Here is a 22,028-nt window from a genome sequence, read left to right on the forward strand (position 1 = left end):
TATTATATATTTTTAAACATTATATCAAAGCTAGATATAATGAATTTCTTGGTACAACGACTAAAATAGCATTATTTCTCAGCACCTTCACACACACTGATCTGATGTTGACTCACATTGTCGTCCAGCTGAGCCGAGACGCGGCAGTGTTCGGGGTCGATGTCAGACTTTGCGATTAAAGGAGGCACCTGGGGATCAGACACGTCCGCAGTCAACGGCACGCATTTATAAAAAAAGCGGTGCAAATGTTTCGCCTACATGATTGCTAAACGGCACAGACTACGTTTGGCAGTTACATAAAAACAGGTAACATGCAAGGCGTCCAGTTTGCGGGTCTCTGGTCCTCTGCGCACTTCTCGCTGTGCTGAGACTCTCCAGGCGTGCTCTACCTTAAATATGGACTGTTTAATATCCTGGCCAAGTTTCTCAGACATGCGGCCCATGTCCGCCGAGACTTTGGACACCCCCTCGGCCAGGCTGTCCGGCAGTGACTTCACGGCATTGGACACATTCCGCATGGAGCTCCGGAGAGGGTTCTCAAACGTGTCCATCTGTCCGAGTCCAGAGAACAGGACAAGTTTACAAAAAAACGCGGCGAATCGAAAAAGACAACAACTCCGCTGCCCCTCTGGAGTAATACAGGGAGTAATTACATGGATTTCATCAACTGCAGCATTCGGATCGTGTCTTTGCTGTTGACAATTCAGACTGTTCTGGAATACAGACTACCCATATATATATATATATATATAGAGATATAGATATTTTGTTGATTTTGATTGCTTCCACTGCCATCCTCATTTTTAAGTCGCTTTGGATAAAAGCATCTGCTAAATGACTAAATGTAACGTGCATGTATCCATCTGTTTACCTAAAAGGGTGTCAAAGTAATGCAGCTTGTTAGATGAAATCTATGGGATTTCATAAAAAAAAATTCAGTGCATAGATTAGATTGCAATATTGCTTAAAAAAGAAAAAAAAAGCATTAAAATTATACACTATTGTTTCTGAAGTCAATGTAATTTATTAATATAAAATAAAATAAAAAAAAAAAAAAAAATAAGTCATACTTTTATTATGCAAGGATGCTTTAAACCAATCAAAGGTGGCAGTAAAGATATTTATAATTAGGGATGCACCGAAATGAAAACTCCTTGGCCATAGATGAAACCAACAAAATGAGAAACTGGACAGAAGGATGAATACCACTTTCCAGATATATTTTGTACAGAACAAAAAAAATAAATTGCATAAATGAAATAGCCAAAATATGCTTTTCCAAAAAAATAAAATAAAAATAAAATACACAAAACAGCAATTTAACAATAGCTACTTCGCATTAAACAGTTCTCTCAAATAAATGTGTTTTTGGCCATTTTTGAGACCCCTCCTCTTGAATAAAATGTAAATAAAAGAAATCAATGAAATAAAATGCAGAACGCAGAAAGAGAATGCTTTCAAAACATTATAAATATCACTGATCCTAACTAGAACGGCGCGCTACAATAAATGTAGCAACAGAGTTACTGTAATTATTATTAGCATTATTTTTGTCTTTTCTTATTTTATTCTAAAACTTTTAATGTTACAGAGTTCTGCACGAGCACAAACATAACATCATTGCTCGGCATCATTTATTTGGTCTTCTCGGTTATTTTCGGGCTGTCGAACATTTGGTGCATCCCTATTTACAAAAGCTTCTTTATCAAATAAAAGCCCATTTATATTAAATCAAGGAATCATCACAGAAATAAATGACATTTTAACATATATTCAAACAGAAAACTGCATTTCCGATTAAAAACATGCAGCTTTCGTAAGCAGAAGAGACTTTTTAACATTTTATGTTGGAGCATATAAATGAAAACGATTAAATGTAATGCATTGCAAATTTAGTTTCATGCCAAGATATCATTTTATGAGCCGAGTCCCCCACCCATTATGTGCTTTCCTCACCTTGCGTGCAAAGTCTCCTTTGCCCTTGCTGTAGGCTTTGTTCTCCAGGAAGTCATAGACGTAGGGGATCAGCATGGGACAGGCCTTCATCATCTCAGGATTCAACAGCAGCTGTAAGACAAACCCAGCTCTCAGCACACCTGAGCCAGCAGAACCCAAAATAAACAGCAGTCCCGAGCTGACCCACCTGCAAATAAGCGTTCAGGTCCTTTTTCCTCTTCTCCAAAAACTCCCTGTCCATGTTGTTAAAGGTCTTCTTGCCAGGAAGCTTGAGAATCGGACCGAGGCTCTCAAACTAAAAACGGACAGATGGGTTAGAAAACTTCACATCTGTCAAACCCAATTAAATCAGAGCGTGCGCAGACAAAAGACATATAATAACTCCAGGACTCTGTGTTTGCAAAACTCAAGACTACAGAACTTCAATGCAAGTCGACAGGATCCACAAGTCTCTGTGCATTTTCATTTAATAAACACTTGAACTATTTTGGCTAATGATTCATGGCGATTTCAACTACCAAAATTGTTCAACACAATATAAATTATTAATAGTGTTTTTTTAATTTATAGGTGTAAAGTGTAAGTGTAAATATATTTTGTAAGTGTAAAAATACCTATTTTGATGACATTTATAAAACAACGTATAATAATATATTTTTTTTATACATTTATTATATTTCTAAAATGAGAGGTGAGGTAAAATATTAACATTATTTGTAACGTAAGCATTTTTTTTTATTAAGGGGGAAAAGTTACATTTCTGCAGTTTATTGTACATCTTGTACGCTATAGTAATACTACTACTATAAATTATTTATTATAGTAAATTAACAATTTTACTACCTAGAATTTGGATATATACATTTGGATATATAATAAATAAAAATAAAATAATAATATACACATATTTATGTATAAATTTATATAAAAAAAATAATAATAATAATAATAATATATAAATAATATATATATATATATATATATATATATATATATATATATATATATATATATATAAAAATTATATATATATATATATATATATATAAATAAATATAAATAATATAAATAATATATATATATATATAAATAATATATAATATATATATATATATATATATATATATATATAAATACTATACATTTTTTTTTTTTTATTTTTTTTTTTTTTTATAAATTAAAAAAAAAATTATATATATATATATATATATATATATATATATATATATTTATATATATATTTTTTTAAGTTTATTTTGTTTTTAATTCTTTTTTTGGAGTGTTTTTAAACATGGTAAAGTGTGTTAAACACCAATAAATCACAATAAAGCAACAATATAATAAAGACAAAGTGATTTCCGACATCATTTCTGCCATGTTGATCTAAGCTGTGCTTCCATTACCATACGCAGACTTTAATGACCTTTTTTTTTTACTGTCATGTAGAAACACAGCATAAAATCTGTGTCACCTGTTCTGTGATGCGCATGTGGAAGTCGTGGAAATCGCTGTAGCGGCGGTACGTCTTCCAGATGTCCTCGCTGCCGTCCGAGTTCTTGCGTATGACGGTGATGGTGTAGAGAGCGTACGTCTTCCCGTGATCGTTACACACGCCTGCCACAGGAAGTTGGTTTAGAAACGCATCAGCTACGGCACGCCGGGAGAGAGAGAGGCGGGAGCGATGGAAACGATGGCAGGGGAAAGAGAACGAGGAGCACGAGAAAGACACACAGCAGAGAGAGGACAACGAGACCAAGCCACAGAGGGACAGGGGAGAGGAAAAAAAAAGATGAAAGTAAGAAAATAAAGAAATAAAGCTGATGAAATGATAGTGTCACGATAAGAGCGAACGTAAAGTGGCGGGAGAAGTGTCGCTCCTTCAAATAAATGCTTGAAAATGAGAAGCGGTGACTAGGAAGAGAGGAGAGATCACCAGCACGCACCGAACAGCTCAATAAAGGATCAGTTCACTTTTCCTGATAATATAACGAAGGTTTTGGATGAAAACATCACAAAGGGTTTAGTGAATTTCAAGCGGTCGAAGCTTCAAGGAGCTGTAAACGATACCAGGCGATGAATAAGGATCCCGTCTAGAGAAACAATCGGCCATTTAAAAAAAAAAAAATATCTAAAACACAGATGCCTGCCTCGCTCTGCACTGAGATACACGTAACGTGTCTTTGCGGTGAAAAGGACAATCTTTTTTCACATCCAGGGTACGCGCGAGAAACGCTCATTTTAAACAAACCAACACAAAGGCTTTTGAATAGGTGTCGCTGAACAAACAGCGATTTGGTGGTTCCACCTACCTCGAGCGTGTGTGTGTTTATAAAGCGTTCATTTATTTATACTCAAATGACCGATTGATTCACTACAGCCCTTTGAAGCTGCGCCTTGCACTGGAGTGCATCCATGCCGGGATGTTTTCATCAAAAACCTCCATTTCTTTTTTCGACTGAAGGAAGAAACACACAAACATCTTGGATGGCGCTGGGGAGAGTAAATCATCAGGACCTTTTCATTTGAAAGTGAACTAGTCCTTTGAAAATCACACACAGACCATTACCATTCACGCGAGTCACTGCTAACATTCAATTAAACCCAGGCACTTCTTAGAGAGCTCATATTTCACCAATCAGTTACGCTAACTGCAGACAAGAAAGAGGCTGAGCTGTTTTGTTGTTGGACGCAACACAGCATTAAATCGTTTACTTCAAACATCTGGGCCTTATGTGTGTTTTTGAAGGAATGTCTATGTACATGCATCTCTGTGAACCATTCGTGATCGTGCTTCACGGCTCAGCAGAGAGGCGCGGTCAGCGCAGCTAATTTGCATTTAAAGAAACATGCAACAAAACGGCTTTCTGTGAAGAGAGACGTGCGTTTTACACGCCAGTATTGGCATTAAGACAACATCGACATCTGGCGACCCCTTCGATTATCTCTGAGCGTAACAAAATGTATTTTTTATTCCTGCTTTTGATGCTAATGATTTTTTAAGACACTGTTGTAGTAACCAACGTAACGCAGACGCAAACGAACAACATTTCTACCATGCTGATGTAACCTACAAGCAAAAAAAGCGACATGACTTTGACGGTCACTTTCACCTTAAAACTTTTAAAAATGCTTAGGAGCAGATAAAAGTCTCACCCGTATCAGAGATGAAGGCGTGGAGCTGAGCAGACTCGTCCACGCTGCCGCTGCTGAGATCATCTAATGACTAGAAAACACCAGCGTTAGAAACCGACCGAACGCACCTGACGTATGTAAACACTGCCGACGAGAGGCTTTATTTGACATACTAAGTTAATGCTTCCTGTTGGAGACCCGTTAAACGACTCTGGAGAAACAGAGAAACATGAGTGAGTTTTAGGAGGGGATGTGTATGGAGGCTCATTGAAGGCCGATCTGGTCTGTGCGTTGGTCACCTCCGTCCCCGTCGTCCGACCCTCTGTAACTGGGCTCTTTCAGCATGTCCAGCTCGGCCAGCATCCTCACGTACAGCGGGTGCTGCTTAAACGATGGGTAAAACCTCTCATCCCGCAACATCGTATCATACACCTGAGGAACACGGAGAGCTAATTCAACGGGCCTTTTAATAGATATATTGGTCAAAACCATCACAAATCTTAAACCACACTTGTATAGACTACTGTTCAAAAGTTTTAGGTCGGTGAGATTTTTCTATTAACTCTTTTGCTCACCAAGGCCGCATTTATTTGATCAAACATGTTTTACCATTTAAAATAACATGTTTTCTATGTGAATATATGTTAATATGTAATTTATTGCTGCAATCAAAGCTGAATTTTCAGCATCATTAATGCAGTCTTTAGTGTCACGTATTAAGCTGATTTAAAGAGACTTATTTTTTCATTTACAGTCCATTAACATTTTATTTTAATAATTGTATTTGCTATTATTAGTATTAGTATTAATAATAATAATAATAATAATAATAATAATAAATCCATAAAAATGAAATGAATCCAAATATTATTACAATAAGACTACTGATATGAAGTTTATATTATATTTTCATAAATGTAATTTAAAAAATAATTATGTTTTTATTATTTAAATATATAAATACATTATATTTCTTATATATTAATTACAAATATATAATAAATTAAAAACAATAAAAAAATAAGATTTTTGTTGTTGCATTTATTATTTTACATAGCAATATTGAAATTACTAATATTTATGATTGTTTTTTCTTTTTGTTATAATACTTCCGACCTACAAAGAAGTTAATAATAATTTTAACTGATTACTAATAATGATTATTATTATGAATATCATCATCATCATCATCATTATCTTCATTCTAATTAATATTGTTATTATAGGTAATATTTTATATAATATAAGAGTCAAAATTATGAATTTTCTTTAATGGCAAAAATCATTGTTTCATGAACTACTACTATAGTTACTACTGTAGATATATCAAAACTTTTTTTTGTTATTAGTAATATGCATTGCTACGAACTTAAAAGGTCATTTTCACACCCTCAGATTCCAGATTTTGCCCTATCCTAACAAAAAAAAACAAGCGCTTTCAGATCATGCATGAATCTCAATGCCCAAGAATGCCCTGGTTTTGCGCTCCTGGGTCACATGTATGCTCAGCGAAGCCTCAGTCACTACCTTTTTCTGGATTTCATCAAATATCTCTGGTGTGGGATCCTCTTTGTTGAGTTTCTGAGCCAGCCTGGTTACTGACGCTTCGTCCACCTGCACCCTGGGAGAGGCCTGAGCGGGAAACACGCCTGTCAAACATGGCTTCACGGACCCTTCGCTCCTTCTTACCGGTCAACTTCCATCCCCTCACCTTCTCGGACAGGTACTGGTCGTAGATGCCGAGCGCGGCGGCTCTCAGCAGGCCTTTGGTGGTCTGGCTGCTCTGCCTCTTCCCATCTCTCTGGCTGCTCTGTAAGACCTCCAGCTGCTGCTGGGCCGTGACCCGATAGCCCTCCACCGTCAGCCAGAAGAACAGGATCGCCTGGCCGCCCATGGGCTGCATGTAGTCTAGAGACAAGAAACCCATTGAGGAGGGACATCCAAAGAGAGAAGGGACGGTGTGCATCTGCCTCGACTCACCCATGAAGAACTGCAGAGCGATGTTGTGCACTAATATATGTTCCAGTGGAATCACACACAGCTTCCCAAAATTAGCTGCAAGTTTCAATGCGTCCACTTCCTGTTTGGAAAAAAAAGGTGTTTATTTACATGATTAATTGCTGGTAAAAAACGTACTCATTTATATACAAAGTATATTCAGTTTTATTATGCATTTTATCATATTTTAGAAAAAAAGTGATTTCTGTATTTCAGTAATCAACATCATTATTAATAACAATATTTAGAATATTTTGGAAAAATACAGAACTACAACTAATGGTTTTGGAAAAAAACATTTCTGTATTAATAGTACAAAAATACCCAACAATACTTAAAGTACCTATTAATATTAATTATATTAACGTATAATTTTATGTAATAATGAACTGATAATTAATATAATTGATATAAATGCAATTAATATTTAATTTTAATTACAATTATATTACATATTAATTTGTCATACATTCTTAGATACTGTAGAGTTTTTATTCATTTATATTTCAGTTTTAGTTATTAAAGTACAGCAAGTAAAATTAAACAGAGAAATGTTGCTTTGGCAACCAGCTCAAAAATATGTATATATTTTTAATTTCAGTTCAGTCTTATTATTTCAAGAAATGAAAACGTTTACAATGGTTTTAGTTTCAGTTAACTATAATAACCCTGATTAAGAGGAATTATTTCACATGTCTCATTTACACTACTGTTTATGCTTAAATGATCATTATTGAAGAATTTTAATTCATATACATATATATACATATATATACACATATACACGTATATATATATATATATATATATATATATATATATATATATATATATATATATATATATAAAATAAAATAAATGTTATTAATGAATATTCATGGATTATAATAAAGCAAATGTGAGAGAAACAGGAGAGATTTGTTTACCTTCCCTGATTGTAGCCTTTGTATCCGTGTTTCACAGATTTTCTTCACAAAGAGCAAACTATTGATTTGATTCTTTATATAGTTGATATCTGTTGAATGTGGACAGAGAGAAAAAAAAAAAAGTAAACAGTGTTTGTTATTAGAAAGCCTAGCATCTACTCTCAAATTTTCCAAAACAAACCCCCGGAATTCATTGTTTATTTTCCAACCGACTGAAAAAACCCTTAACGCTGAATGTGTGTGTGTGTGTGTGTGTGCATGTACCGTCTGCGTGCGTGCGTGTGTGCGCGTGCGTGCGCGTGCACTGTCTGCGTGCGTGCGTGTGTGTGTGTGCGTCTGCGTGTGTGTGTGTGTGTGTGTGTGTGTGTGTGTGTGTGTGTGCGTGTGCGTGTGTGCGTGCACCCGTCTGCGTGCGCGTGTGTGTGTGTGTGTGTGTGTGTGTGTGTGTGTCTGTCTGTGTCTGCGTGTGTCTGTGTGCGCGTGTGTCTGTGTCTTGCGTGGAGTGTGTGTGTGTGAGTGTGTGTCTGTGTCTGTGTGTGCGTGTGTGTGTGTGTGTCTGTGTCTGCGTGTGTCTGTGTGCGCGTGAGTGTGTGAGTGTGTGCGTGTGTGTGTGTGTGTCTGTGTCTGTGAGTGTCTGTGTGTGTGTGTGTGTGTGTGTGTGTGTGTGTGTGTGTGTCTGTGTGAGTCTGTGTGTGTGTGTGTGTGTGTGTGTGTGTGTGTGTGTGTGTGTGTGTCTGTGAGTCTGTGTGTGTGTCTGTGTGTGTGTGTGTGTGTGTGTGTGTGTGTGTGTGTGTGTGTGTGTGTGTGTCTGAGTCTGTGTGTGTCTGTGTGTGTGTGTGTGTGTGTGTGTGTGTGTGTGTGTGTGTGTGTGTGTGTGTGTGTGTGTGTGTGTGTCTGTGAGTCTGTGTGTGTGTCTGTGTGTGTGTGTGTGTGTGTGTCTGCTCCAGTGTCCAGAGAGCGGAGGTACTGAAGCTCCTCCAGGACTTTGTCTTTGACGGCCTCCAGCTCGGCCACTTTGTCTGTCAGCTTTAAGATGTTCAAGAAGGCCTCGTAGTTACAGCTGGAGTCACGAATCTAAACACACACAAAACATCTTAAAGGTAACTCACGACGCGCTCTCGGAGCGTAAAACCGTGCAGGTCTCACCATCCAGATGATGAACTGGTTGATGTAATCAGGGTCACTCAGCTGGTTAATTAAGGGCAGCAGAACTCCTCTGGCCAGGACTTCCTGCGGGACAGTTAATCAACAACGTCAATGTAGCGCGTAACGCCAATTTCCACAGAGAATAATTTAGACATTTTCCAAATAGTGTTTTTAGGAAAGTTCTTTCGCAGTTGTTTAAATTATAAAAATGTTATTTTATATATTTAATAATAATAAATATTTTACTTTTACTTTTTCCTACCATTATTTTATTTTTGTATTTATTTTTATGAATATAATTTTAAGTTTTAGTACTTTTGTCATGTGACATTTTTGTGTAATTATTTTTATTATATTATAATTTATAATAACATAATATAACTTTATTATATTTCTATTTATAAATCTTTTATATTGGAATTATTAATTTATGCACTAAAACTTATTACAATTAGTTCCAAAGACAACATTTCATTTACGCTTTTCATCTTATTTTTTTTATTTTAGCTTGATACAGGCATTAAAATACTGCAGAAAATGTCTTAAGAGCACTGTTATTTAGCGTCGAATAACCGTTTTTATTAACATTTCAAATCGTTTTAATTTCAATCGTTTTTAGCTTTCAGTTTTGATCTTAGATTCTATTTTTAGCTTTACTTCAAATAACAAAAAAGTATTTAACAGCTATGCTTTAATTCTGCCCTCATTACAACGGAGGGCAGAGAAGACGGTTAGTGTTTGCTTAAACAATAATGCTACAGTTAGCTGACCAGAAATAAAATGATTTAGCAGCCGCGTGTGATTGAGCCGTACCCTGAGGAAGTATCTCATATTCTTGTTGTGGAAATCTCCAGGAGGTAGTAACAGATACAGCAGCACTTCACAGAGATCCCGCAGGTAACCTGCACCAAACACCAGACAGCACTCAACAAACACATCAAATCAGTTTGTGTACTACATAGTAATAATGTGTTTATTCTGCTGATAACGGTACGCTTCGAATAGTGCGTTGATGCAATAGTTCACCCTAAAGTGAAAATAAAGTCACCCTCCGGTAGGTCCAAGCCTGTATGAATGTCTTAAGAAGAACGTTCATAACCAGGCCGTTTCAGGTCACCATGGACTTCCAAGCAATTTTTTTTATTATTGCTACTGTTCGGCCAAGACAAAGAAATTCAAACAGGTTTGAAAACAATGAGCAAATAGCGGCAAAATTTGCAAGCTGTTCCTTTAAGTGATGCTCTTTGTCTTTCCTTCCTACGGCGAGGCAGCCCGGAGCCATCAGAGATTACTCCCAATTAAATGCCGGATGCATTTTACTGCACCAGTAGTAACCATAAAAAAAAGCATGCATGACGTGGCGCTTTTAATTAGAAATGCACTGATTTGCTACTTCCAGCTGCTCAATCGAAAAGCTCGGATCCATCTACAAAAAAACGGTCCAATTGGCTGCAAAACGCACACGTTCAATTAAATCGGTGTGTTTTCATGCTTGTCAATCACGCTTAGCCACAGAATCTACTTCGATGGTGTGTTTTTGAAAACTCTATCAGCGCGCGGAGGACGGCAGCGCAAACATTCACCAAAACATCTGCAGGAAACAAGCGAGCTGGTTTTGGAAAGAGCTGAGGGTGATTAAACCAAGCGATCAACTGGCTTCTCTAATACTCACAGGGCACATTTATACACGCTCTTCCACCCGTGGCTCTTTTCTGCGTTTATATTTTGTGCGAACGAAGCCTTTAAACTGCTCCGTCCTATAAGATCTGCCCTAGAGAAGCATGCTGCCACGCCTGGAATCACTGAAGCGTCTGTAGACACGAATCCTCCGCGATCGCGTTACCTTCTTCATCCTTGCGTGACGTGCACACGACATCTCTGCAGATCTTCCTCTCCATTTCCACCTCCGCCTCAAAAAACGAGTCCAGCAACTCGTCTGGAGCGTCACCTGCCACGAACACACACAAACCCACACCATGACTCGCTACAAACACGTTCCCAAGACGCTCTGCGCTCAGGGAGCGGGAAGCATTTCGCTTTTTTACTTTGCGCTTCACTGAAGTAACATTTGTACAGTACCACTTCGTTTGTTAACACTCGGTCAACATGGACTGTTAAAAATCGGTTACTGTTACGTAATATCACTGCTGTCAAACTTCAAATAATTAATTGCATCCAAAATAAAGGTTTTTGTTTGCATAACATATTTGTGTTCTGTATATATACACATACATAATATATAAATGTGTATTTTCAAAATATACGTATAGTCTCATATTTGTTTTTTATATACACATTTAATATATAAACAACATATTTTTCTTAAAAATATACATGCATTTGTATTTACGTAAATATACAGTTTACATATCTAAAATTTTTAGATGCATTGTTTAACAGCATTAATATTACTATTCTGATTAAGCTTTTAATTTTAGTATTGTACCGGTTAGATTTTAATGATTTTTTTAAATTAAATTATTGAGTGCAAATTAGTATTTAATTGTGTGTTTGTTGTTTTTATCATTAATTAACACATTTTTGTATACGTCTGTATACTTTTATTTTCATTACAGTTTTAGTTTAGTTATATTAATTCACCAAGACAAACAATGGAAACGAGAAATGTTTATTTGGCAACCAGTAATATTAATATGTTTTTTTGTATTTTATTTAATTTTTTTACACATTATTTTCACAGTTCTTTTATTTAGTAACAAAAAGAATCCCTCGCATTTTAAATGCATGTATACTCGTTGTTAAAGTTAACTAATGCAACAGCTAACGTTAACTAATGGTTCCTTGGTGTTTCGGTCTTGCCGCTGATAAACAGTTTGATTTGTTTTTGCAGATGATGTGAACAGAGAAGAGAAGAGAACAATCCTCACGTTGTTTCGGATCTTCTCTCTCGTTCAGCCTCTCCTGAGCTTTCCTGAAAACACGCAGATGAGTCGCAAAGTCGTCCACCAGTCTGGTGGTGAAATACGGCTGCCAGTCCACCTCTTTAGACCTGAGGAAAGGAAAGGTGAGTCACAGGAGCCTTCATGTCAACACTTTGTTCAGCAGGGAAGCGTCTCGTAGCATCTGAATGCAGCGTTTGGTCACATGCAGATACAGCAGAGATTTTAAAGCACATCTGATCTCACCTGGTGGAGAACTCAACGAGTGCGTTCTGGACCGTCTGACGGATCTCCAAGAGGAACGTTTCATCGTCACTTAGTGTGTAATACCAATACTGGATATAGTCCCTCAGAGCGAACTGAATGACCTGAGAAGAGGATCACATCATCATTTTCTGCAATAAATAGGACTCTGGGTATTATGAAATCCCTTTAATTTTTTCACCAAATTTCTTCTGTCCAATTAATCAGAATTTCTCTTTTATTCTCTAGACTCCATTTTAATGCCAAGTATAATTTAAATCTATTTTTTTTTATTTTTAAAAGATGGGGTATTTACAAGGCTTAATGTTTTCTCTAATTTCTATTTATTTTTCTAGTTAAATCTGAATAATCAATAAGCATTATTATTGTATTATTGTTATTATTATTATTTACTTGGGATATACTCGCTTCTCTGTAACATTAATTTTTAAAAGTTAAAAATTGTATCATATTAAATTAAATATTATTAAAATTAAAATTATATTTTTTTAATCGAATGAAACTGCAAAAGGCCCATAAAGACAAAAAAAAAAACACAGAACTTCCAAAAAAATAAAAAATAAAAAATAATTCAACCATTATAAGGGAAACTAGAACATTGGAGAAAATAAATTTGAATTTGGGGAGAAAAAAAAAAAAGTTCGGATTTCATAAAGCCTCATGAGAAAATGTATTTGTCTAGAAGAGGTTCTTTTTGGCAAAGACACAGTGACCCATCGCTGCTACCGCAAAGGACTGTGGGTAGACATTCCAGAGCAGATGTGAAGCTCAGCAGAAAAGACTGCGAGCCGGAGCTGCTGACACGCTCTCACGAGCGTCTTTAACTTCCTCAAAACCTCTTTACGGTGGGCTGAGATTTTAATGTGGTCACATCATAATACTTTTCCGTCTTTTCTCACGTCTACAAGCCACTCCGGTCCACTCAGACCGGCTATTGAAACTAAACCACAAAAAAAAAAAAAAAACAGGAACCATTTTTGAACACATCAGCCTTGTTCCAAAAAAGACAGCTGCCTATCTAGGCAACATTTTCGATCTCTTCACTCTCCAACGTGGAGGCCGTTCAAAAGTACACTGCACATTAAAATCATAAAACCCATCCACTATTCTGCAACAGTCTAAGTGATACTGCTACGCCTTTTACATATCTAAGGTACGACAGTAAAACAACCCGTTTTCTAAACGCCAAACAGAGACAATATGATGGCTTCATAACGCTAGAAACCTCTCTGAGCAGCAATAAATGCAAATACAGCGAGGCCGCTGACTGAAAACGAGTGTCATGCGCTCAGCCTGAACTCTGAAACGAGCCGAAACAAACGGCGCTTGTGAAGCGAAAGCTCGACAGTCCGAGAGAAACTCGTGAGTGGAAAAACCGCAGGTTCCTGAAACGCACGCGGCGCTGCTCTTTCAGCGGTACCTGCTGCAGTGGCTCGTCTATGATACTGGATCCCGTCAGCCGGCGGTCGATCTTTATGGGTTTGGACTCTGCTTTCATCTCCTCCAAAACCTGACGAACGCAAAGAATTCGAACTCAGAAACACAATCCAAAGTCATCACGAAATACAAAGCAGCAATTCGCTTCCTTATGAAACGTTTCTGGTATTAATGCGCGTGACTTATCAGGAAATGTTATCGCAAACAGAAAACACCTGTTTATTAGAAACTCTAGTTTATGTCAGTGACCATATATTCTCTCTAGGAGAAGAACGTTTCTTAATGAATTAGCTTAACACAACCAAATTTAAAAAATAATATATATACACATAACCTGAAAGGTGTCGACAAAAAGCCACAAGATAAAAGTTAACTTGGTAAATAAAATAAATAAATAAATTAAAAAAAAAAAAAAAAAAAAAAAAAAAAAAAAAAAATCACACACAGTTTCTTCCACATTTTAATATTAGCAAAATTAATAATTAAGCAGAATGTTGGCCTAAAATTAGCTAGGAAACTTTGTTTGATCACATTTTAAAAGATTAATTCAACTGTTAATGGTCTATGCATTTATTTGAACACCACCGCTTTTAACAATAAATTAGCTTTAAATCAGAACAGAACTCTGAAATAAATGTAAGACAGAATTTTATATATATATATTTTTATATATATATATATATATATATATATATATATATATATATATATATATATATTTTTTTTTTTTTTAAGTCATGTTTTAAAAAATGCTGCATGTATTAGTTTTTTAGTATTAGTATTTTATTAAAATATTTTTCAAATGTTATTCAATTATTATTACTACATTAACTTCTCAAAAAACTTCAACTTAACTCATTTTAATCAACATTGTATTTTAGTAGTTAAATGCATTACAAAAGCTTGTGCGTGCTGCGTCAAATACAATAAATGAAAGGGAAGACAGACGTTAAAGAGTTTTACCTTCAGTACAGCCGTGTGTGTTGATGGCAGGTAGGAGTGTTCACACCTTTCCAGGTGTTTCTCTGAGTTTATCTTTCCAAATAAAAGCAGCACTACAAAACCCCTAGAAACAGAGAAGAGAGACTGCATCATCCTTCTGGGGAACAGACAGGCCGCCCGAAACGAGGAGTACGTGCGCTCCACTCACCCGCCAATGAAACAGAGGATGTAGAAGGCCAGATAAAAGATGGCAAAGGGTCCAAAAGTGATGAGGAAGAGGACGACTCCCAGACCCCCCCATCCCCAGATGGACAGACTGGCCTGAAACACACAAACACAGATAGAGTTGACGATATTATTTCTTATCTATGGCTGACTGCGAGCGCTCATGCTAAAGAGCGTTGACTGATCCGAATTAAATCAGCGTGAATACAGTGTCCACAAAAAAATAAATAAAAACATGACATGATTGCAGCAACTAAAACGGAGCGCGGTCAGGGTCGAAAACGTTGTGAAATAACGTCATTTGCAGAAAAAAAAGCATTGTAATCGTAATTTGTGCAGCATCAACTAGCGCTGTATAGTTCGCATAGGCAAAAGATTTCCTCTTTTTGATTTGATTCTTATGTCAGATGCAATCGGTGAAGGTTAGGCTATTGTTCTTGCATCGCAATTAAAGTAGAAATTACAGGCCATTTCACCAAGCTGCATTTTACCCTAGATCATCATCATCATCATCATCATCATCATCATCACAGAGACCCAGAAGAGCTGAAAGCACACTGCAGGAGCTTTTTAGCCGACAGGTACAGGGTTTCAAAAGAACTAAAGGGAGGAGATGAACTAGAGACGAGTGTGACTGTGAATGCGTCCAATGGCCAGGTTTCCTGTTTTTGCCAGGACAGGAAACTCAGTGACCCATTCTGTGCCCTTCCCTTCCTTCTCCTGAGTCGATCTCACACACACACACACACACACGCACACACACACGCGCACACACACACGCGCACACACACACGCGCACACACACGCGCACACACACACACACACGTCTGTCCTGCTCAGCTAAAGTGTGTTATTTAAACATGAGCCTGTAACGTGAACAAACTAAAGAGAGGAACATAACTGTGAAAGAAAGAAAATAATTCTACATAAACTCACCCTAAACACAGATGCAATGCAGAAAACAAGGATGGAGCCGCAGGTTCTATTAATAAAAATGTCATTTACTATATAAAGAGGAATATCTGCCACATTTAGAAGAAGTAAATTAAAAGCAGCTCGGGTAACACTTTAGAATAAGTAACAATTATTAACTATTAAATATGAATCTTAATTTGATGCTTATTAATAGTTAGTAAGATGAGGAATGTAGAATAAGGGTTATGCTAATAAGCAATTAATAGGTGTAACCATAAAAGCCCTAAAGTGTAATTTGTTAACTTTCAATCATTTCTGTTCAATTTTGTAATATCTTTTAATTATCTCAATGGATTCGACATGCTTTTTGATTGCTAAAATTATAATAGAAAAAAATGGAATCTGAAAAATGTAAAAATAAATACATTTAATTAATTAATACGTATACTTGAATACGCATAAACATACGCAGGGCCCTATCGTTTCCTTGAGGCTGACAATGCGGACAGGATCCACTCAGAAAAACTGAATTCACAATAGAATGTCATGGAATTTTAATTAACTCATTGAACGTGGACACGAACGAGGACATAAACAACATCTCCAACAACACCTAATGAGCATTTTACCATTTGATTTGAGGAAAACTAACGTCACATCAGACACACAGAACCGTAAAGGTATTCACGGCAAGCCGACAAAATAAAAGTCTGCTTTATTTTGAAGTCGTTACGCCTCTTACTATTTTTCGATAGAATGTGCATAGCCCACTACTACTACCACTACAACGATGAAAAACTATTTTTGGAGGAATAAATCGCACAACATTTCTTCCCTGTTTTCATTTTAATAGTAAATCCCCTTTGCCAAAAAAATAAGATCGCTTAATTTTCAATAATTAAAAGCTAAGATAAATAGAAGTGAATAAATGAAGTTGTATATGCATGCAAAAAATTAGACCTTAATTAAACTTAATTAAAATGACCAAACGTATATATTTTCACACCGATTTATTAATGAGGCACGCTTTTTGTTTTATAAAACAGAATTTAACTATTAAAAAAGAGTTTGGGACATTTGGGGAAAAAAATCAAACGGATTTCATAGGGCCCCGTTCTGCTGACATCCTGTGGATTCGGTCAAACGGTGTAACTTTCTAGAGATCGTTTCATGCCACACAATGCATGTATGTGTCACTAGAGGACTGAACAAACGTCACAGGACCACGAAAAGCAGATGTCTCCACACTATCAACATCCCCGCGCTAGTAGAGCAAAACAAATGACATTTTTGTGTTTTATTTCTGCGCGTTCTGGATGAACTCGTGTAGTTTTTATTGATCTGTGTGACGAACGGGCTGAAATCGCTGTTAATAATCAGTTTGCAATGTTTACTACTCGAGGGGAGGATAAACTATTGTACTAAAACTCATTATAAGTCACTTTTTTGTTCATTTTGATGCATAAAAGTTAGAAAGCAGCGCCTTATTCAAACTTCCTCCTATGGAATAAAGTCGAAAGATATGAAAGACGCAAGTAAACACTAAAATATCTTTATTAAGCAGGCAGGTAATTCCAGGTAACACCTGCTGAAAAAAACGACATATAAAGTTAAGCGCTACGTCAGCTCAGAAATATTCGTTTTGAAGTCTCAAAAAGCGCGCTAGTTACCATTAGGCTGCATGTAAGGTAAAGAGACTTGCTGAAATGCACATAAAATGCAGCTGGTTGAAAAACGTCCTTGTCTGTTTCGGCCCTCATCACCAGCCAACCAACCTCTAAAGGAGATAAAAGCAGATTACGACTAGAAAACTAAAGCAAGCTCACGGACACGCCACCGAATTCTCCATTAGTCAACGGAAAGGTGTAAAGCTGTAGATTTAACGGGTCTCTTAACAGCGCTGATCTCATTCGGGCGTCCTCACAGGACGGGTCAGTGTTAAGATCATTATCCAGCGACTGTCACTCAATCACCTGCTGCAAACAAGCTCCTCCTCCTTAAAGCGCAAAATTCATTAACATCACGCCGCATGGCAGCTCGGCCTGAATATCCTCGTCCGAGACCGGGCCTTTATATACGGCCTGACCCGATAAGGTTAGACAAGCTCATTAAACGATCGCCGTGAGCTTCCTGATGGTTTCGAGTGTGATCTCGCTTAAAACCCATCAGGCTTCGCTGTTAATTCAGGCTGGTCACCGAGGTCTATTTTAAGAGCGGTGTAAATACCCCAGGCTCGAGTGCCACTGTCCTGAGATCAAACGCTGCGTATATAATCCAGATATAAGCTCCAGCACTTACAGAGAAAAAGAGTACAAGCTCTCCATAGACCACATTACACTTACTGACACTGAAAAGAAGTTGTGTTTGCTTATGGTGTATTATTATTATTCTTTTTTTATATATATATTTAAAAAAAAATAATAATAATATATAATATATATATATATATATATATATATATTAAAAATAATAATAATATAATATATATATATATATATTAAAAATAATAATAATAATAATAATAATATATAATAATAAATATATATATATATATAATTTATTTATATAAAATCTAATATAACAAATTAAACATTTTTGTTACTTAAAAGCAACATTAACATTGACCTTTTCTTAGTTTAATGAATTGTTATAAATTGTTGTTATTTTTGCAAAAAAAAAAAAAAAAAAAGTATTCTTGTAGCTTTATTAAATTATGGATAAACATAATGAGACTTCAACTAAAATTACAGTGTAAAACATGAAACTATAAATAAATATATACATTTATTTAGAATTTCTAATTGTGGCTCCCCATTTCTAATTTTCATTTAGTTTCAGTTAAAGTGCTAAAAAAAAAAACACATAGATGACAAAATATATAGACACATAGATGACAAAATGACAAAATAAATAAAAAAAAACAAAAGTAAAATAAAAACATTAATTAATTTTATTATAAAATAGTAAAAAAACCAACACTACATTATTACAGATATTAAAATAACACTTTCTACAAAAGATGAGCTTTACATGAGCATGTATCTGACGAGTCTGATGGGTATAAAGAGGGCGCACGCAGAGAGCAGGTCGAGCGCAGGTGAAGCGAGCCGCTCCCGTAATACGAGCCTGACTCTTAGTCAAACGCTGCCCACTTACAGTTTTGCATTCCTCTGTTGACACACAACCCAGCGGTGCACAGCGCAAGCATGCACGCTTCTTAGTATTGACTCGCCAAGCGCCGAGGAAACACCAGAAACAAACGCGCCGAGATCCCGCTGCGCAGACTGCAAAAAAGAATCGTATGCAAGGTGGCACAAATCACAGCGGGCTGAAACGCCTCGGTTTAGGGAAACGCTTGCAGCAACGCATTGGCTTCGAGGTCCGGCCCTAAAATGCAAAGACTGCACTCGAGTCCTGATACGCCGGCAGGGACTTGTGGACGCTTTTACAGCGGGTCACGTGACTAAAGAGGATTCGCCTCGTCCACCTGTCATCAGGTGACGGCGCACGGAAACAAACAAAACAACCTGTAGATTATATTCACCCGAAATAACCCCAACGCTGAGCGAGTGTAACACAGTCGTTCTAACTATACTACAGTATTTGCATGAGCTTCAACAATAAGGCATACACACATATGCACAAAAAAAAAAAAAACAACGTATGATCTTAACAACAGCATTTGCATGGTCTTAAAGGAGCCAAAAAATGCAATTTGCTGAAAACGTTTTCACCCTTGAGTTTGTTTTGTACCTGGCGGTTTTATCTTGAGCAAATCTGACGAATAAACAAATCCGTCAGTGTCTTTAAGCAAACGTACATTTTTTTTTTTTTATGAAGCGAGCTTTTCCTTTAAATCTCGCTTACGGCCAAAGCAGGAGTTTGCTTTAAAACTATAATTAGAGGCTGAAAAGAAGCCGGGCTGTTACCTCGCCATCGTAACCGACTACACCACAGGGTTTGCATAGGTTTTAACATCGTGTGGAGCACAAACGAGCTCGTCGCTTCAAAATGACACGCTCGGAAATAAATAAATAACGTTCACACACGAGACCGGTCTCATAAAGCCAGGCTTATCTTGACCAACTTTATCATCTTACTGGAATGGAAAGAATTCTGGCTTCTTTGACAACACACACACACACACAAAAAGAAACTTCTTCCACCCAGAAATGCTTTTGAACGTTTCTTACATTCTGTATGTTATCTATTGCGTTTAAATTGAGTCTATAGCTCATTTTTGTAAACAATAACCATAAAGTGACGGGTTAAAATAACACGAGAGAGGTCGAACACAAACAAATCCAGGCTTCTCTTTCTATAAACTAATTCAGGATCTGAACTGCAAAACATAGGCCTACAGCTAAAACGGATGTTTTTTACTTTTGCAAACGTTTTTAATATAAAAATAAGATCGGATAGTGCGACAAGGTAGTGACAGACACACAAAACAAATATCTGTTATCGGGTATGTCATCATAAACAACTTTGTGACCTGCACTAAAACTACTTATTTGTCCAATCAACATAGGTTGAATGTTACTGTAAATACAGGATCGATGACACACACACACACACACACACACACAGTAACAAGAGTTTCACACACACGCCACGAAACATCTGTCATTTTCCACCAATTCTCAACATCAACAAGCTGAAGCACGCAGAACACACACACAAAAGCCCCACACCTCCACCCACAGCTGTCACACACACACACACCTCATGTAAGCACACATATATGATGTGCATACACAGACAGCTGATGTTAGCTGAGCTAGCTTCAGCCTTACTGTCAGCGCTCAGAAACATCTAATCTCATCGCATTAATACGCGTAATCCCGCACACAAGCTGTGTGAGCGTTAAAGTGCGCAACCGTGTGTGTACTTCGCCGTGTGTGCGTTTATTTACCTGTTCAGGTAACCCGCGGCTAAGCTAACAGCAGCGGTAAACACGGCGAAAACGGCACACCGAGCAGGCGGGCGAGAGAAAACCGCGACTTACCTCTGCAAACATTATTTAAAACGCAAACCCGGGGGCCGTTGGGTTTATCCCCGCCGCATTTTTAACGTTTTCCTTTCTTCTCGCGTTCATAAACTGAAGCGCTTCGGGACTGCGCGCGCCCTGCCTGCAGCCGCCATGAGCGCGAGCTCGACAAGCCGACGAGTCTCCGCGTGAAAACTAGAGCGCACACTCCGGCGCGATCCTGAGGGAAGGTCGCGTGACGGGAAACGCGGGCTCCGATTGGCTCGCGAGATTCCGCCATCCCGGAAGCTAGCGAACTCGGCGATTCTCGTGACTGTTATTTATTGAAAGAAAGCACACCTTGTGTAGTTAGCCCACGTTACACGTCATTATCAAATAACGTGAGAATGTACGAGTACACATTTTTAACAACAGTGCCTCTATAAGTGACTTATATTAGCCGCGAGCCTATGGTATTCCATTCCCTAGCGCTTCTTCGTAGGAACCCGCCTACGCCGCTGCTGTAGAGTGGGCATACTAGTCAAAAAGTTCACCTGTAGCGTAACCCGTGATTGGTCAGCGTGTGACGACACACCTTTATCTTAAGTTATCTTTGGTAAATTTAAACAGCGCAGACCCCGTTTAGCATCGACGATCTATACATAGTAACGTGCCTCGGCTTGTGGAAAAAAAAATATTTCACAATCAAAAAACCGAGCGTCATTTGAACGCATTGTGCTGATCCAGCACCTGATCCAGCAGTTTTGACCTGCTCTCTGTACGCTGCTCTCAACATGTGACACAATGTGACACTGAACGTGTTCTGGCGCACAGCATGATTAAATGCTTTTCTTTTCTTCCTATTATCCCATAACACGCCACACGATGCAACGACATACTGCGTGGTGTAAAAGCTTCGTATTTAATTCTAATGCATCGTGCAGTTGACCTCAGGCTACCTGTTTCCAGCTGCGCGAAGCATCGGTCGGGTCATACTGCATGACTCCGGTCCATTTCAAAACCCAGGCAAGCTTGTTCATCACAAGACTCGATTTTATCAGTCCAATGCACGAATAAGTAGCATGCACTGTATTTGCTCCATATCAGTCCCACGACACGATAAAGACAGGACAAATGCTGCTCGTCACACCGAATGATCCCAAACAAACTTTGGACCTTATATAGGTTTATGACCATAAGTGAGTACAGGAAAAACTG

The 22,028-nt window shown here is 37.4% G+C and overlaps 1 protein-coding gene across 1 annotated transcript in view; it reads right to left on the reverse strand.

Moving 5' to 3' along the window:
• The window catches only part of snx13 (sorting nexin 13), a 24,617-nt gene extending 3,609 nt beyond the window's left edge, over nucleotides 1-21,008 (reverse strand). Inside the window, exons 1-22 of the mRNA XM_043233041.1 lie at nucleotides 20,850-21,008; nucleotides 14,910-15,022; nucleotides 14,723-14,825; nucleotides 13,743-13,832; nucleotides 12,305-12,426; nucleotides 12,047-12,168; nucleotides 11,002-11,106; nucleotides 9,972-10,060; nucleotides 9,159-9,242; nucleotides 8,949-9,086; nucleotides 8,013-8,102; nucleotides 7,069-7,168; nucleotides 6,800-6,996; nucleotides 6,616-6,720; nucleotides 5,388-5,520; nucleotides 5,262-5,299; nucleotides 5,110-5,179; nucleotides 3,428-3,603; nucleotides 2,144-2,251; nucleotides 1,957-2,067; nucleotides 390-551; nucleotides 117-188 (exon numbers count right to left, since the gene is read on the reverse strand). Coding sequence (XP_043088976.1) covers nucleotides 117-188; nucleotides 390-551; nucleotides 1,957-2,067; nucleotides 2,144-2,251; nucleotides 3,428-3,603; nucleotides 5,110-5,179; nucleotides 5,262-5,299; nucleotides 5,388-5,520; nucleotides 6,616-6,720; nucleotides 6,800-6,996; nucleotides 7,069-7,168; nucleotides 8,013-8,102; nucleotides 8,949-9,086; nucleotides 9,159-9,242; nucleotides 9,972-10,060; nucleotides 11,002-11,106; nucleotides 12,047-12,168; nucleotides 12,305-12,426; nucleotides 13,743-13,832; nucleotides 14,723-14,825; nucleotides 14,910-15,022; nucleotides 20,850-20,861 — 2,340 coding nt within the window. The 5' untranslated portion in view covers nucleotides 20,862-21,008. The remainder of the gene's footprint in view (nucleotides 1-116; nucleotides 189-389; nucleotides 552-1,956; nucleotides 2,068-2,143; nucleotides 2,252-3,427; nucleotides 3,604-5,109; nucleotides 5,180-5,261; nucleotides 5,300-5,387; nucleotides 5,521-6,615; nucleotides 6,721-6,799; nucleotides 6,997-7,068; nucleotides 7,169-8,012; nucleotides 8,103-8,948; nucleotides 9,087-9,158; nucleotides 9,243-9,971; nucleotides 10,061-11,001; nucleotides 11,107-12,046; nucleotides 12,169-12,304; nucleotides 12,427-13,742; nucleotides 13,833-14,722; nucleotides 14,826-14,909; nucleotides 15,023-20,849) is intronic.
• Nucleotides 21,009-22,028: the final 1,020 nt, after the last annotated feature.

The sequence above is a fragment of the Puntigrus tetrazona genome, unplaced genomic scaffold, assembly GCF_018831695.1.
Source record: "Puntigrus tetrazona isolate hp1 unplaced genomic scaffold, ASM1883169v1 S000000746, whole genome shotgun sequence".
NCBI lineage: Eukaryota > Metazoa > Chordata > Actinopteri > Cypriniformes > Cyprinidae > Puntigrus > Puntigrus tetrazona.